This window comes from Hylobates moloch, unplaced genomic scaffold (assembly GCF_009828535.3).
Source record: "Hylobates moloch isolate HMO894 unplaced genomic scaffold, HMol_V3 SCAFFOLD_1, whole genome shotgun sequence".
In the NCBI taxonomy this organism is placed as follows: Eukaryota; Metazoa; Chordata; class Mammalia; order Primates; family Hylobatidae; genus Hylobates; species Hylobates moloch.
Genome location: NW_026652276.1, coordinates 71,706,858 through 71,722,378, shown reverse-complemented (window position 1 = coordinate 71,722,378; position 15,521 = coordinate 71,706,858). Strand labels below are relative to the sequence as shown.

At 37.0% G+C, this 15,521-nt stretch overlaps 1 protein-coding gene across 3 annotated transcripts in view; it reads left to right on the top strand.

The window, feature by feature from the left end:
- The window catches only part of ERICH2 (glutamate rich 2), a 29,151-nt gene that overhangs the window by 3,189 nt on the left and 10,441 nt on the right, over positions 1-15,521 (top strand). The window contains exons 2-7 of one of the 3 annotated variants that reach the window (XM_032755424.2): positions 3,888-3,918; positions 4,118-4,166; positions 4,384-4,420; positions 6,835-6,930; positions 9,305-9,453; positions 11,691-11,878. In XM_032755424.2, coding sequence (XP_032611315.1) covers positions 3,888-3,918; positions 4,118-4,166; positions 4,384-4,420; positions 6,835-6,930; positions 9,305-9,453; positions 11,691-11,878 — 550 coding nt within the window. The remainder of the gene's footprint in view (positions 1-3,887; positions 3,919-4,117; positions 4,167-4,383; positions 4,421-6,834; positions 6,931-9,304; positions 9,454-11,690; positions 11,879-15,521) is intronic. The other 2 variants (XM_058441278.1, XM_058441279.1) reach the window with 2 other exon arrangements.

Genomic DNA, 15,521 nt, shown 5'->3' with positions numbered 1-15,521 from the left:
TTGCTCTGTGACATACATATAAAAAGTTAGTACCCATTTCACCTATAAGATTCTGAACTTCTCAAAGTAGAGTATCTTCATCTTTGTGTCCCCAGAGCTTTGCATAGTTATATCTGACATGTAGTAGGTGCTCATCAAATGTCTGGTATTGTATTATTATTATCTTTTTTTTTTTAGAGACAGAGTCCCACTCTCTTGCCCAGGCTGGAGTACAGTGGCACAATCATAGCTCATTGTAACCTCAAGATCCTGGGCTCAAGGCATCCTCCCACCTCAGCCTCTTGAGTAGCTGAGACTACAGGCATACACCACCATGCCTGGCTAATTAATTTTTTATAGAGGCAGAGTTTTGCTGTGTTCCCCAGGCTGATGTCGACCTCCCATCCTCAGGCTATCCTCTGGCCTCGACCTCCCAAAGTGTTGGGATTACAGGTGCATGACACCTGACCCAAATACTTGTTTTAAATAGACATTGAATAGTGCATGAAAATTTGGAACTATCATAAACTGTGCTGTTCCCATTGCCACAGGACTGTTTAAAGATACCAACTTTATCTGTGTTCTAAATTAGTCTGCTTTTTCCCTGGAGTCAGTGATTTTTCTAAACAAGTATCAGTACTTTAGGTAGTTTTTAAAATTAATTAAAAGCCCTCAGAGATAATCTGCTTGTCTCAATCACAGTAAAGGCCCATTTTTGCTTCCCTAAGCAATTTTAATCATCCCCGTAGGACATCTTTACAAACTTTTCTTTTAGATAAAACATTGAATTGTTTGAACAGTGTCCTGTTTCAACAGTGTCCTTCCTATATGCCAGGCTCTGCTGAACACTTTACCCAAATTATCCCATTTAATCCTTATAATAATCCACCAAAGGTGGCACCATGGTAATCCCCATTTTTCAGATGGAAGAATGGAATCTTAAAGAAGTTAAGTGACTTCTCCAGGCTCACCTGGGAAGTGACAGGAACTGGGATATGAATCTAGTCTCTTTCACTCAAGAGCCCCATCTTCTTTTTTTTTTTTTTTTTTTTTTTTTTTTGAGATGAAGTCTTACTCTGTCACCCAGGCTGGAATGCAGTGGCATGATCTCGGCTCACTGCAACCTTCACCTTCACCTCCCGGGTTCAAGCAATTCTCCTGCCTCAGCCTCCCGAGTAGCTGGGACTACAGGCTCACACCACCATGCCCGGCTAAATTTTTTTTGGTATTTTTAGTAGAGACGGGGTTTCATCATGTTAGCCAGGATGGTCTCGATCTCCTGACCTCGTGATCCACCTGCCTCAGCCTCCCAAAGTGCTGGGATTACAGGCATGAGCCACCACGCCCAGCCCAAGAGCCCCATCTTTTGATTATTCTTTACTGCCTCCCAAGGAATTCAATGTAATGAAAGGAGATGAAGTGGACATTTCCTAGCTAATGATAAAGCCAGACCTAGCAGAGCATGGGTCTCCATCAAGGGCTGGGATCTGTCCATCCCTACGTTTTCACCAGGTGAAAATGGGAGAATTATATGCACAAATGTTTCATCTAGGTGAAGAGTTGAATGTTGCAATCCCTGAAGATCCTAGAGCTAGAAAGGAGAGGGCTGCTCTAAATATAAAGGTGGGCCAGCACGGTGGCTCACGCCTGCAATCCCAGCACTTTGGGAGGCCCAGGCAGGAGGATCACTTAAGAGCCAGGAGTTTAAGACCAGCTTGGGCAACAAAGTGAGACCCTGTCTCTTCAAAAATAAAAAAAAAATAGCCGGATGTGGTGGTGCACACCTGTGGTCTCAGATACTCAGGAGGCTGAGGTGGGAGGATTGCTTGAGCCCAGGTAATCGAGGCTGCAGTGAGTCATGATCATACCATCACACTCCAGTCTGGGTGACAGAGCGAGACTCTGTCTCAAAATAATAATAATACTATTAATAAATATAAATGTGATGCTGTACATCACATTTATATACAGGTACCCACAGGATTGTGGACTCTGTGAAGTGAAAGTGTCTCTCAGGGGAGATGATGTTAGATTTCTTTTGTTAAGGCCTTATTTAGTTCATTATTGCTTTGTTTCCTCTTTGGAGCTTTGCTGCCCTAGATAACCAGAGGAAAATCTTTCATTTATCCTAGAGTTTAGTCTTCCACAACTGTGTTTCCTCAAAAGATGCTGTGCTGTTCTGATAGATTTTAGTTCTCTGTGAGCCTCTTGGAGAGCTAATCGAATTAACATATGTAATGTTGGCTTGGTCAGGGTTCCCCAGAAAGCAAAAGTTTGTATACAGCTGCTTTATTCAGGAGTATAAGTCAATATAAGGGAGTTGGATTTTAAAAAATAAAAACAATACGAAATAATGACGCTTCACTTTTAATGTCCACAGTCTTGGCCCTGAATTTTATATTCCGGAAATCCCTCAGTAGGTAATAATTATGATAATTTTTTTTTTTTTTTTTTGAGACGGAGTCTTGCTCTGTCGCCCAGGCTGGAGTGCAGTGGCGCGATCTCGGCTCACTGCAAGCTCCGCCTCCCGGGTTCACGCCATTCTCCTGCCTCAGCCTCTCCGAGTAGCTGGGACTACAGGCGCCCGCCACCACGCCCGGCTAATTTTTTGTATTTTTAGTAGAGACGGGGTTTCGCCGTGGTCTCGATCTCCTGACCTCGTGATCCGCCCGCCTCGGCCTCCCAAAGTGCTGGGATTACAAGTGTGAGCCACCGCGCCCGGCCTAATTATGATAATTTTTAAAGTCTGGTTTGGGTGTGGGAACAAGTGTTAGACGGGTGAGGAAGTGGATTGTTACTTAGGAAAATTTTAAGTGTGGCCACTCCCATACTTGAAGAAAAATGTAAGAGTTTATTTTTCTCTTAACTATGAGAATGAAATTTATCCAGATATATAAAAGGCTACATTATACGAAAATCAGTCCTATGATCAGGTAACTTAGGTAAAAATTCATAGAGAAAACATTGTACCTTTATATTAATAAACACATGAGAACTTAAGAGGTAAGGATTATATTTTAAAATCAAAAGTAATTTCTATATGTATTTGTTTAAATAATACTTTATTAAAAATACCATATCTTGAGATACTGTGGAAGAATTTCTTCTTGTTCTGGTCACATGTACTCTAAAAGGTGTTTTGTTGTTGTAGTTGTTGTTTTTTGAGACAGAGTCTTGTTCTGTCGCCCAGGCTGGAGTGCAGTGGCGCGATCCCGGCTCACTGCAACCTCCGCCTCCCGGGTTCAAGCTATTCTCATATCTCAGCCTCCCAAGTAGCTGGGATCACAGGCACCTGCCACCGTGCCAGGCTAATTTTTGTATTTTTAGTAGAGACAGGGTTTCGCCATGTCGATCAGGTTGGTCTCGAACTCCTGACCTCGGGTGATCCACCTGCCTTGGCCTTCCCAAAGTGCTGGGATTACAGGCGTGAGCCACCGCGCCCGGCCTTAAAAGCTGGGGTTTTTTTTGTGACACTAATGAACTGGAATGTGGCAGATAAGTTATGTAAAACCAAAAAGATAACAGAATTTCTTTTTTTTTTTAACTTTCATTTTAGGTTTGGGGGTACGTGTGAAGGTTGGTTACATAGGTAAACGTGTCATGAGGGTTTGTTTTACGTATTATTTCATCACCCAGGTATTAAGCTCAGTACCCCTTAGTTATCTTTTCTGCTTCTCTCCCTCTTCGCCCCCTCCCCCCAGAAGGCTTCATTTCTCTAGATTTTTTTAAACTAAATTTCATAATCCAGAAGAATGAGGTTTTACAGTTAGAATGGAAATAATGCTACTAAATACAAAAACAAAACATACTTAATACCCAACTGACAGACTGTGTTCTGTGTTCTATTTGTATTTTAAATCTATGTAAGTGTTTAGAGACTTATGAAGTAAATATTTTGGTTTTTGCAGGACTTCTGTAGACAAGACAGATACTGTAAAGGTGAGAGTACATAATTTTTTTAGGATGTTTTGGGTCTATTTTACCATCAATTTATACAGTTTTTAAATAACCAGCTTTAGTATAAAATTGTATTTTATTCTAGCTAGTAGAAATGTTTACATAAAGCCTATTAGTAAATTATTTCAAGTATCTCAAACTAAAATAATAATGCTAGTTTTTATTTCTGCTTCTATTTTAGACAGCAAAGAACAAGCAGAATGGCAGATTGCTAATGTTTGATCCAAAGGGTAAATGATTTATACTTTGAAAGAATATGTTTAGCCACTATTTTGTCCTAAATAGTAAGAAGAATATTGGAATGTTGAGTGTCGTTGAATGACTTAGCAATTAAATCCTTTATTACGTTGCCTATCCTTTTAAAAATCCTAAATATTTGCCATTTAGAAATCTATGTTAGGGACATCACTGTTAATAAAATACTGAGGGTATTTTTTTCTCTTTCAGAAAAAGTGATGATTGAATCAAACGAAGCAATGTCAGAGTAAGAAGATGTCTTTGATTGTACAGCTGATCTCTCCCATGCCTTTTAAGCAATTAGAACTAGATAATGCAGCCATTTGTCACCCAATTAAATTTGAAAGGCCAGAAATGCATGGATTAGCACTTCAGCTTTTGCTACAGTCAAAGCAATTGTTACTTAGATAGAAGGACTTAAAATGAAAAATGAATTTTGATAAAAATGTAGAGGTATAGATAATATTCACTTCTACTTTTTAATGCTTAAACACCCTATATTCCGTATTTTACTTGTATCATAATTTTCCTTGCTCATTCCTATTTCCCTTTGATACTTATTTCTTTCAGAATATTTCTTCAAGTGAATATTTACTTTAAAATTAAACAAATTATTTACTGTAACATGAATTGTTACTACTCAATAAAGAAAATAATCACCTCAACTAGTTGAAGAAACTGGTGTTAAAAAAAACTGTATTTTTCCAGCCTTTTGGCCAAGATCAAGTGTAAAAAAAAATCACAGTGCCGGGCGCGGTGGCTCACGCTTGTAATCCCAGCACTTTGGGAGACCGAGGCGGGCAGATCACGAGGTCAGGAAATCGAGACCACGGTGAAACCCCGTCTCTACTAAAAATACAAAAAATTCGCCGGGCATGGTAGCGGGCGCCTGTAGTCCCAGCTACTCGGAGAGGCTGAGGCAGGAGAATGGCGTGAACCCGGGAGGCGGAGCTTGCAGTGAGCCGAGATCGCGCCACTGCACTGCAGCCTGGGCAACAGAGCAAGACTCCGTCTCAAAAAAAAAAACAAAAACAAAACAAAACAAAACAAAAAACAGTAAAATATCAATTTAGTAACTAAATTTTAAATATCTGCTCTGTTCAAGGCTCTGATTCTGATAATCTATTAAAGCCCTTCCTATAGTCATCTCCTACTTTCTGAAAAAAAAATCTCAATTTATTCTATGAAAAATTACAGCTTGAAAGTTGATCATAAACACATTTGTGGGGATTACTGACAAATTAGTAGGTACTATTCTGGTGGGATTCTTCTATTCAAATTCATATTGTTTTGGTTTATTCTAAGTATTGGCTGGGAAAAATTCTACCCTAGGCAACATATATTTAAATTTTCATATTGTCAAAACTGAAAATGTCCACCTTGGCGTTTGTTGTAAATTATATATATATTACATATTATATAATACATGTTTTTATATTAAAGAGAAAGTAATGTATAGCAAATCAGTGACAGAGGACCTTATTTATTTTCATTTAAAGTTACAATCAACCAGAAAAAAAGAGCCTTGTTACATATAGTAATCTATATGTAATTTTATATGTATCCTATTACATGGTTGAAAACATTTAATAAAATCTAAAAAATGTTTAGTTGTCTTTGAGGGATATTTGAAATATAACTTTCAATAATAGTAATAGAAGTTACTAGATCATAGATGAAAAGAAATTACTGTTGTATCCATGAGCCCCAATGTTCTTTGAGTGATAAGCAGTGTTGGAACTGGAGCAAGGGATGTTCCACCTCCTGAGGTAGATAGACCCCGGGGATAAATCAGATGCAGCCTAGGCCAAATAGAAAAGCAGAGTGGCTACTTGTTCTCTTGATCTCAGTCATAATTGCATCTGCCTCTCAAACTGCTTCTTGCAAGGTCAAAATGATCATTTCCCTTTAATTTGCTTTCAGAGAAGGACAAGGGTGGATAGTGTAGCCAATAAGCTTCACAGGTGTGTAGTTTTGTCACCTCAGGTACTTCACCCAGAGTTGAAGGTAAACAGGGATAGTCCTAGAGAAAAATGATCAAGTAGGAAAAAACATCGGAGTGGGGGGATCTTTGCATGGAAGACCTGCAAAGTTGATGAATTTTTTCAGCGTAGCTTCCATTCCAGTCTCCACCCTGCTGCTGGCGCCATAGTCTGACTGGCAAGTGAGATTTGCCAAAAGATTTCATTTAGGTTGGGTTAGGGAAAAGTAAAAGTTTTTTCTTTGCTTTGGTTTTTGTATTTTTCACTCCAGTCCCAGCCACAAGAACTATATGGATTCTATAAACCACAAGTTTCAAACTTCTGGGCACACAAATCCCACATTTAACATTTTCTTTTTCCTTAGAAATCCTATGTGGGAAAGATTTTGTCTACCCAGCAAATTGCTTTTGGTTAACAAACTATTTTCAACAGTAGAAATAAAATATGTATTTGATGCTGGATAAAGTTTTCTAGATTTTGGACCTTACTTGATTTTTTGGTCAAGCTTTCAAGCATCAAGATTGAGGGGAAAATGGCTGAAGCAAATCCACAGCACTCAACGCTGACTGAGCCTGAAAAAAATTGTATCTCTAGGACTTTTCTTACATAATCACATGTTTTATCACCTTTTCTAAAACGAATAATGAGCTATTTTTTATTCCCATTTTTATACCTCAAGTAAATGCCTCTTTGGACGCAGACCAAGATTGACAAGCAAACTTAATACCTCATCAACACAGGTCTCTCTAAATGTAGCTAAAACATTCTCAGAAAAGTAAGTTTTAATTAATTTTGTTTTTAGGCCCATGTTTGACAAGTATAAATCATTTTATGACAAAATTTAAAATAGAAATCTCCTGAAAAAATTATTTCTATAGAAGTTTTGGGACACTAAATATACCCAACACGCTGAGGAAAAAATTCTAAAACTTAGGTTATCTGCCCTCTAGCATAAATATGTTCCAATGGAATGTCTAACCTGATTAACTCTGTAATTTTATTAAGTACTAAATTAAAGACTTGCATTTCCAAAGAATATTATTACGTAAAGTAAAATTTTAAATCTTTTCTCAGTTGTAATTGTAGTTAACAAAAACAGATCTGTTAGAGTATATTAGTTACCTGTTTTTCTTAAATAGTTAGGGGCCTTATTACCATATTATTATTACCATATTACCATAAATAACATCACTTTCTCAAATAGAAGTCAATAGATTTTAGGTGAAGAGGAAATTGACCTTTGGGCCTCTGACTCTTTGAAACTGTGCAAGAAAGACCATCGAAAGTGAACAGAAAAGCTATTTATATCTTACTGTTAAAATCAGGATTTGATCAGCTCTCATATAGGTATTTTTCTGGCATGTTCACTGCTTCCAAATAGTAATATTCCATTTATCTTCAGGTCATTGAGTATGTTGGCTGACTCCATGTGTGTTTCATTAAAATTATTATAGGCATTTCCGGTTATTCAAATACCTAGAACTATACTAGCTAAATTCCTGTTTTAAGGGATGTAACTCAGTGAATATATAAGTGCCATATTTTATTCTAAAGCACACATTTTTTTCATATTTTAACACCTTTTACAATCAATGTCATCTTACACTTATATTTGGCAATATTTTTTTCTTTTTTAGTGTACATAAAACAATGGTATGTCTTATAATAAACAGATTGTATCTTAGATTCAATGAAATACTTTAATTCAGGGAAGAAAAAAGACATCAAAGCCCTTTTATGTAGATCAGCTATGAGAGCATATAAATTTTAGTAATCACTAGTGTGGTGACCTTTTACATAACAGGAGTCTCACAATCCTGGAAACTGAGTATTTCAGTGATTCCACAACTTTTCATATGTAGAGTTTCTTCTTGGATGCTTTCTGTCACAATTAGAAGACCAAGCAGGGCAGAGGCAGAACAAATGTAAATCATCTTTGCTGTGCATTTTTCATTTCCATAGAAGGGTTTTGCTTTAGCCATATATACTAGGGGAATAAAGATTCCATTCTCTCCCGTAGTATTAAGGATATAACAACCTGGTCAACCTATTTGCTAAATTAGTGCATAGGACCACTAACTTAACTACTAATGTTCTGGATTTACATTTCCACGAGGGAAAAAAAACGGAGCCATTATAACTTTGGGGAACAAATGATACTTTACATCTTTTTATATATTTCCATGCAAACTAGAAGGTGAATTTTTAAAACTTCATGAAGGAGACAAATTGAAAGATTCTCAAGACCTTGAAAAAAGAGACTTGGGGGGCTGGGTGTGGTGGCTCATGACTGTAATCCCAGCACTTTGGAAGGCCGAGGTGGGTGGATCACAAGGTCAGGAGTTCAAGACCAAACTGGCCAAGGTGGTGAAACCCCGTTTCTACTAAAAATACAAAAATTAGCCGGGCATGGTGGTAGGCGCCTGTAATCCCAGCCTACTAGGGAGGCTGAGGCAGAGAATTGCTTGAACCTGGGAGGCAGAGGTTGCAGTGAGCCGAGATCGCGTCACAGCACTCCAGCCTGGGTGATAGAGCGAGACTTGGTCTTAAAAAAAAAAAAAAAGAGAGACTTGGGTTTTTTTCCCACAAGCATAGGGTGCCTGTCTTTGTGAACAGAGGGCACCGCATTAAGAATTCCTTGTTTCAGTGTGTTATTTACTAACATGAAGCTTCAAGTTTAAAGATTAAAAGGGAGAGTTAACCCATTTTTGTTAAGCTACTTAATGAAAAAGCCTATTTTATATTATGACCAAGGGCTAATAGTGTTGGATTCTGCATAGCATTTAGCAATGGCAAAAATCGATTTATAAACTTAAAAACTCAAGGCTGATTTTCTTAGTTTTATTCCATCATATCACTGTGATGTACCAAAGACATTTATATAACTGATTACTTAAATGTTCTGTGTTAAAGAACTCTGAAAAGAGTCTAAGAATTATTATACAATAACAAATGCCAGTCAGCAATAGAATTTTAATCATCGTGAAATAATTTGTAATGCTTTTCCACAAAGAAGATACTACATTTTAGCTATTTAGTTTATTGTTGGCATATTATATCGTATGTTTATATTAAATGTAGTGTGTGCGTTTAAAGCATTAAACAGAATTATGACCTAAGAAAATATTTTTTCACTGTCTAACATAAAGGAAGGAAGTCCCTTCTAAGAATATTGAAAATAAAGTCTCTTTAAAGACTACTGAAAATAGACTATCTTCAAGGAGTATCGAAAGTAAAGATATCGTGACAAGTCTACAATCTGACCTATTGTCATCTTCCTGCTTAAAAGAAAGCACAGGTAATAACATTTGTTTCATTGAATTAACTAACTATGGCTTCTAATTGAACCCTCCTTTTCTGCGACCTTTGGGAACTGACAACTCTGTAGATCTGGGGCGGGTCATGAGAATCAGTAGTTCTTCAAAGTCATATTCTAGGTGATTCTTATATTCAGCCAGGTATGAGATCCACGGATATACATTACATAAGATGATAATTACAGAGTCTTAAGTCCTGGAATGAATTAAAATACCTATGAAAGCATTAACACATTCCATTCATTTAACAACAGTTGAAAGCCAGAGTGCCAGGCACTGGTTTAGAGGCTATGGATACAACAGTTGGCAAAATAGGGAAAGCCCTTGTCCTTATAAAGTTTACATTCTAGTAGAAGACAGACAGCTGACTATTAAAAATAACAGGCCAGGTATAGTGGCTCATACCTGTAACTCTCAGCACTTTGGGAGACCAAGGCAAGAGGATCAGCCCAGGTCCAGCCCTAGAGTTTGAGACCAGACTGGGCAATATAGCAAGACCCCATCTTTAAAAAAAATTTAAAATTAAAAAAGAAAAATTGCCAAGCACGCTAGTATACACTTGTAGTCCTAGCTATTAGGAAGGCTGAGGCAGGAGGATTGCTTGAAGCCAGGAGTTCAACGCTGCAGTGAACTATGATCATGTGCCTGCACCAGGTGGGTGACAGAGCAAGACCCTGTCTCAAAAAGAAGTTTAAAAAATTTTGAAAATTAAAAATAAAAATAAATAAAAATAGGCTGGTGCAAACATAGTAAGTTATCCAAGTTGATTGTTCATAGCTACAGAATTAACTCCTTGTTTTACCCTTTCTCCCCTTCTCACTACTGCACTTGACTAGTCTAAAAGAAAAAACAATTAAAAACACAAACACTGTAAACTTAGCACTTTGGGAGGCCGAGGCGGGTGGATCACTTGAGGCCAGGAGTTCAAGACCAGCCTAGCCAACATGGCGAAACCCCATCTCTACTAAAAATACAAAAATTAGCCGGGTGTGGTGGCACATGCCTGTAATCCCAGCTACTCAGGAGGCTAAGGCACGAGACTCACTTGAACCTGGGAAGCAGAGGCTGCAGTGAGCTAAGATCATACCGCTGAACTCCAGCCTGGGTGACAAACTGAGACCCTGTCTCCAAAAAAATAAATAACTAAAAATAAAAACACAAACACATAAGCAAGGTAATTGCAGGTTGTGGTAGGTGCTATAATGTAAATAAACAGCTCCTGGGGAGAGGACTGCTTTAGATCTAAAGATCAGGAAACTTCTCTCATGCTGCTAAGTGTTTGTGAAGTGAATGAGACAGTTCCTGGGACATCACAAAATGTCCCTAATTCCTCATTATGACCTCCCTTGGTGACATCAGTGCATTGAGTCAGTCTACAGGCTGAGTGCACACTGGACGATCAGGGCGGTTGTGAGCTGATAGAGACTGTAAATGAACCAGAAACAGGTAGACAGATGGCCTGAATAACACAACCATCATTCTCTTAGAAGAACTTGATATTCCTTTTCAGGGTAGCACTTTGGGTTTAGAGTCGGGAGTTTGTTTTAAAGTCATAAGTTTTATCTTTTTTGTTGTTGTTGTTCTGTGTTTTCTTAACATTGTCTTCTATGAAGCTCTCCTAGATTTCCTCATTTTCTTCTTTCTAACACAATGTATATACACTATTTAGAATAGCTCATGGCCACTTTCCCATCAAAGAAGGCATCTCAGAGACTTCCCAGGCACTCAAAATCATACAAGAAGGGGTGGATGTAACACAAGTTCAATTTCAAACTGTGAAAGACTTCCGCAAAGCTGAAGGAGCCAGCAGGCTCACTCAGTAGTATTTCCCCAGGAGATGATTTAAACTTACTTTAATAGAAGTATATTTATTTTATTGTGTATTAGTAAAAATAGTACAAGATATAGTTAAGAATATGGACTCTAGGGCCAGACTGACTCACAGATCTACCACTTAATAAGCTGTGTGAAGTTGGCCAGTATATTCAACCTCTGTCCCTCAGTTTCCTCACCTATAAATGGGAATAAAAATAGTACATGCTGCCTTGATGTTGAGAGATTTAAGTGAATTAAAATATGTAGTGTTTTGAATATGTTTTATGATAATTATATTAGTTTTATTAATATATCAGTTTAATGAATAGTAATAGGATCTGGCAAAATTTACTTTGTGAACTTTTCGATGTCTATCGATTAAATTAGGTATATTCTCTTTTAGGTGAAGTGAGCAAAGACGCAGTCATTGTAAAGCAAGAGAAAAATAATGAATATCGCCTTCAGGATGTTGATGATAAATTGTCAGAATCAGCAGAGGATGATGGTGAAGATGATACCAATGATGAAGATGATGATGAAGATAGTAACCCTAAAAAGAATACTCGGGCCCCACTAGAGTTAATGGCAGAAGTAAGTTTTACTTGTGCATATTATTTAAGAAACTTTAAAATATTGAAATAACTAAAGATTGAAGATTTAAAATCACTACTGTGAGAACTAAAAAAGTGGATCTCATGGAGGCAGAACATAGAATGGTGGTTACCAGAAGCTGGACGGGAAGAAGGGAGATAAAGAGAAGTTCGTTAAGGGGCACAAAAGTACATTTAGATGGAAGGAATAAATTCTAGTATTCAGTAGTACAGTAGGGAAATTATAGTTAACAGTAGTTTACTGTATACTTTAACCAGAAGAGAAAAATTGTAATATTCCCAGCACAAAGAAAAGATAAATGTTTGAGATGATGGATAATCCAATTGCCTTGATTTGATCATTACACATTGTATACAAGTATCAAACATGTACCCCCAAAATGTATACAATATTATATATCAATAAAAAATAAACATTTTTAAAAATTAATAAAAAGATCCTTGTCCACACACAGATGCTTACCTGGCTACTCATCTCTCTTACTACTTTCACCAGGTTAGAGGTGAAAGAAGATTCTGGAAGGGACATGCAGTATTTTGGTAAGGCTGAGGCAGGAGTAAGAGAAGTTTTGGTATAAAACTCTTCAAGGACTGCTTTAAGGAAAGCTTTCTATACACGGGCACCATGCTAGTTGCTGGGGATATAGGAATAAATAAGAAAGACCTGTCTTCGCCCTTGATAACAGGCGCATATATAAATAATTACAATAAGATGAAATGCATGCTAATAAGAAAAGTATTTATTAAGTTTTCTGGGAACAGGGAGGATTAAGGGATTAACTGAGAAAAGAAGCAGGAGGATCAAAGAATAAGAGGAGGATTTTTAGAGGAAGAGACACGAATAGAATCTTGGAAACCTGACGGAAGAGGCAAGTATAGAATTCATCTGTTAAAACAAGAGAAGGCATTACTGGCATCAGAAAAGGCACATATGAAGGCATTGAAGCCTGAAACAACACACTCAAAAATTATACAAAAGCATTTACTGACAATTCTATGGAGAACAAAACAATTTTACCTCGCTTGTTGTGATATTACAGTCTACCTTTAATTATTACTATACAACCTCATGTATGTTGTATAATAGGACACTCATTTCCCTTTCCCATCCTTTGTATTATTTCCCATACATTTTACTTGTATTAATGCATATGTTATAAGCCCCTCAATGCATTATTTTTTAAATGGTTAATTCTCTTTTAAAGAGATTTTAAAATCTCTGTTCAAATGTCCTTTTTATTTACCCACATATGTGCAATTTCTGGTGTTCTTCATAGCTTTCTGTAGATCCCAATTTCTACCTGATATCATTTTCCCTTTACCCAAAAAACTTCCTTTAGTATTTCTTATAATGCAGTTCCACTGGCAATAAATTCTCTCAGCTTTTTTTTATCTTAAAAGGTCTTAATTTCGTTTTCCTTTAAAACAAATATTTAGCTGGAGAATTCTAGATTGCCAAGATTTTTTTCTAGTGCTTTGAACAGTTACTTCATTGTCTCATAGCTTGCATAGTTTCAGAAGAGATATCTGCTGTTCTTATCTTTATTCATCTGTATATAATATGTCTTATAAAAAATTTTTCTTCCGTATTATTTTATTTCACAATTTGATTATGACGTGCCTAGGTGTGGTTTTCCTCATATTTCTTCTGCTCATTAAGATTCTTGGATCTGTGAGTTTATAGTCTTCATCAGGTTTGGGAAATGTTCAGTTATTCTTCAAATATTTTTTCTGACCTCTGCTCTTCCTCTTTTCATCTAAAGTGCAATTGCTAAAACGCTGAACCACCCAGTATTGTCCCAGAGGTCACTGATATTCCACTTAAATTTTTTTCAGGTTTTTTCATTTTTTTTTAGATAATATCTATTGCTATGTCAAGTTTATAATCTTTTCTTTGCAGTTATAATCTGCTGTTAATCCCATCCTGCATTATATTTTTTTGCATTTCAGATACTATAGTTATCATCTCTAGAAGTTCTATTAAGATATTTTTATACCTATTATTTCTCTCATCATCATGTTCACATTTACCTCTGTTTTTGAGCATATGGCATATATTTATAATAGCTGTTTTAACATGCCTGCCTGCTATTCTATCATCTTTGTTAATTCTAGGTCAGTTTCTACTGATTGTTTTCTCCTGCTTATGGGTCTTATTTTCCTCCTTCTTCGCATGCCTGTGTTTTGTTTGTTTGTTTAACAGATAGGGTCTTGCTTTGCCAGGCTGGAGTGCAGTGACTACTCACAGGCATGATCATGATACACTACACCCTTAAACTCCTGGGCTCAAGCAGTCCTGCCTCAGCCTCCTGAATAGCTGGGACTACAGGTGCGCACCACCACACCTGGTACCTGGCAATTATTTACTGAATCCCAAACATTGTAAATTTTATGTTTTGGGGTACAAACTTTTTTAATTTTTCTGTAAATATTGTTGGACTTCGGTAAATATTTGTTCTGGTGCACAGCTAAGGTGCTTGGAAGCAGGTATCTCTTTGACCCTTGCTTTTAAGCTTTGTTAGGGAGCATCCGGGGCAGCCTTTATGTAGTATAAGGACAGTACTAAGGCAGTGCCCTTATGGGGATTCTCCCCAGGGCACTGTGTGTTAGGAGGACCTTCCACTCTGGCTGGTAAGAACATGAGCTGCTCTCAACCCTGTCTGATAGCCAGTGATTATTCCACCTGCTCATTCTGGTGATTCTTTCTCCAGGTTCAGATAGTTTCTTCACACTCACATGCAGATCATTACCAGCCAAAGACTCAAAGAAACACCTCTGCAGATTGCTGGAGCCCTCTGTCTTTGTGAAACTCCCTCCTCTTTTGAAAATTATAGCCACCTTGGCTATAATCTCTGCAGTCCAAACTATGTTATTTCAACCCAGAGAAATCACTGGTTTCTATTTAGATTCTTCTTCCTCATGCTGGGCCCTGGAAACAGCCTACAAGTGGTAAGCTAAGGCAATCATAGGACCCACTTTTTTTCCCTACTCTAAGAAATATCACTGTCCTGTGATATCTGTTGTCTAGTGTCTGAAAACTGTTGTTTCATATATTTTTGTCTAATTTTATGGTTGTTTAAGGAAGGACAGTAAGTCTGGTCTCTATTATTCTATCAGGGCCAAAAGCCTAATTAGATTTTTAGCGCAAAATAAAAAATGCTTATGTACTTCTCTTCTTAGATAACTTAATTGCTAGCCATGGACTCATATAAAGAAATCAGTCATATTATATTTACTATATTTCCTTCCTAGAATAAAGTATATATAGGAAATTTTGAAACCTCCTTAATATTATAAGGTGCTTTTAAGAAGGAAGAAGAAAAATTGATGCCAAATATTAGAAAGACTTCACTTAGTCTTCTTTTGACTAGACACCTAAATCATTCATGAATTATAAAGCGTTCAATGATGCTATCTGCCATAACTAGACTCTCTGGAGTTGCTTGTTTTCTTTTTTTCTTTCTTTTTCAACATTTAATTATAAAAGTTATCCATTAATTCATTTTCATGTAAAAATTCAGATAATATGAGATTGCTTACTTTCATATCTTGTTTTGTACTGTGCATAAGATTTTTTGTTTTCACAATGCGTCCCTTTTTAGTTGTCCCAATTTTTAATTTTA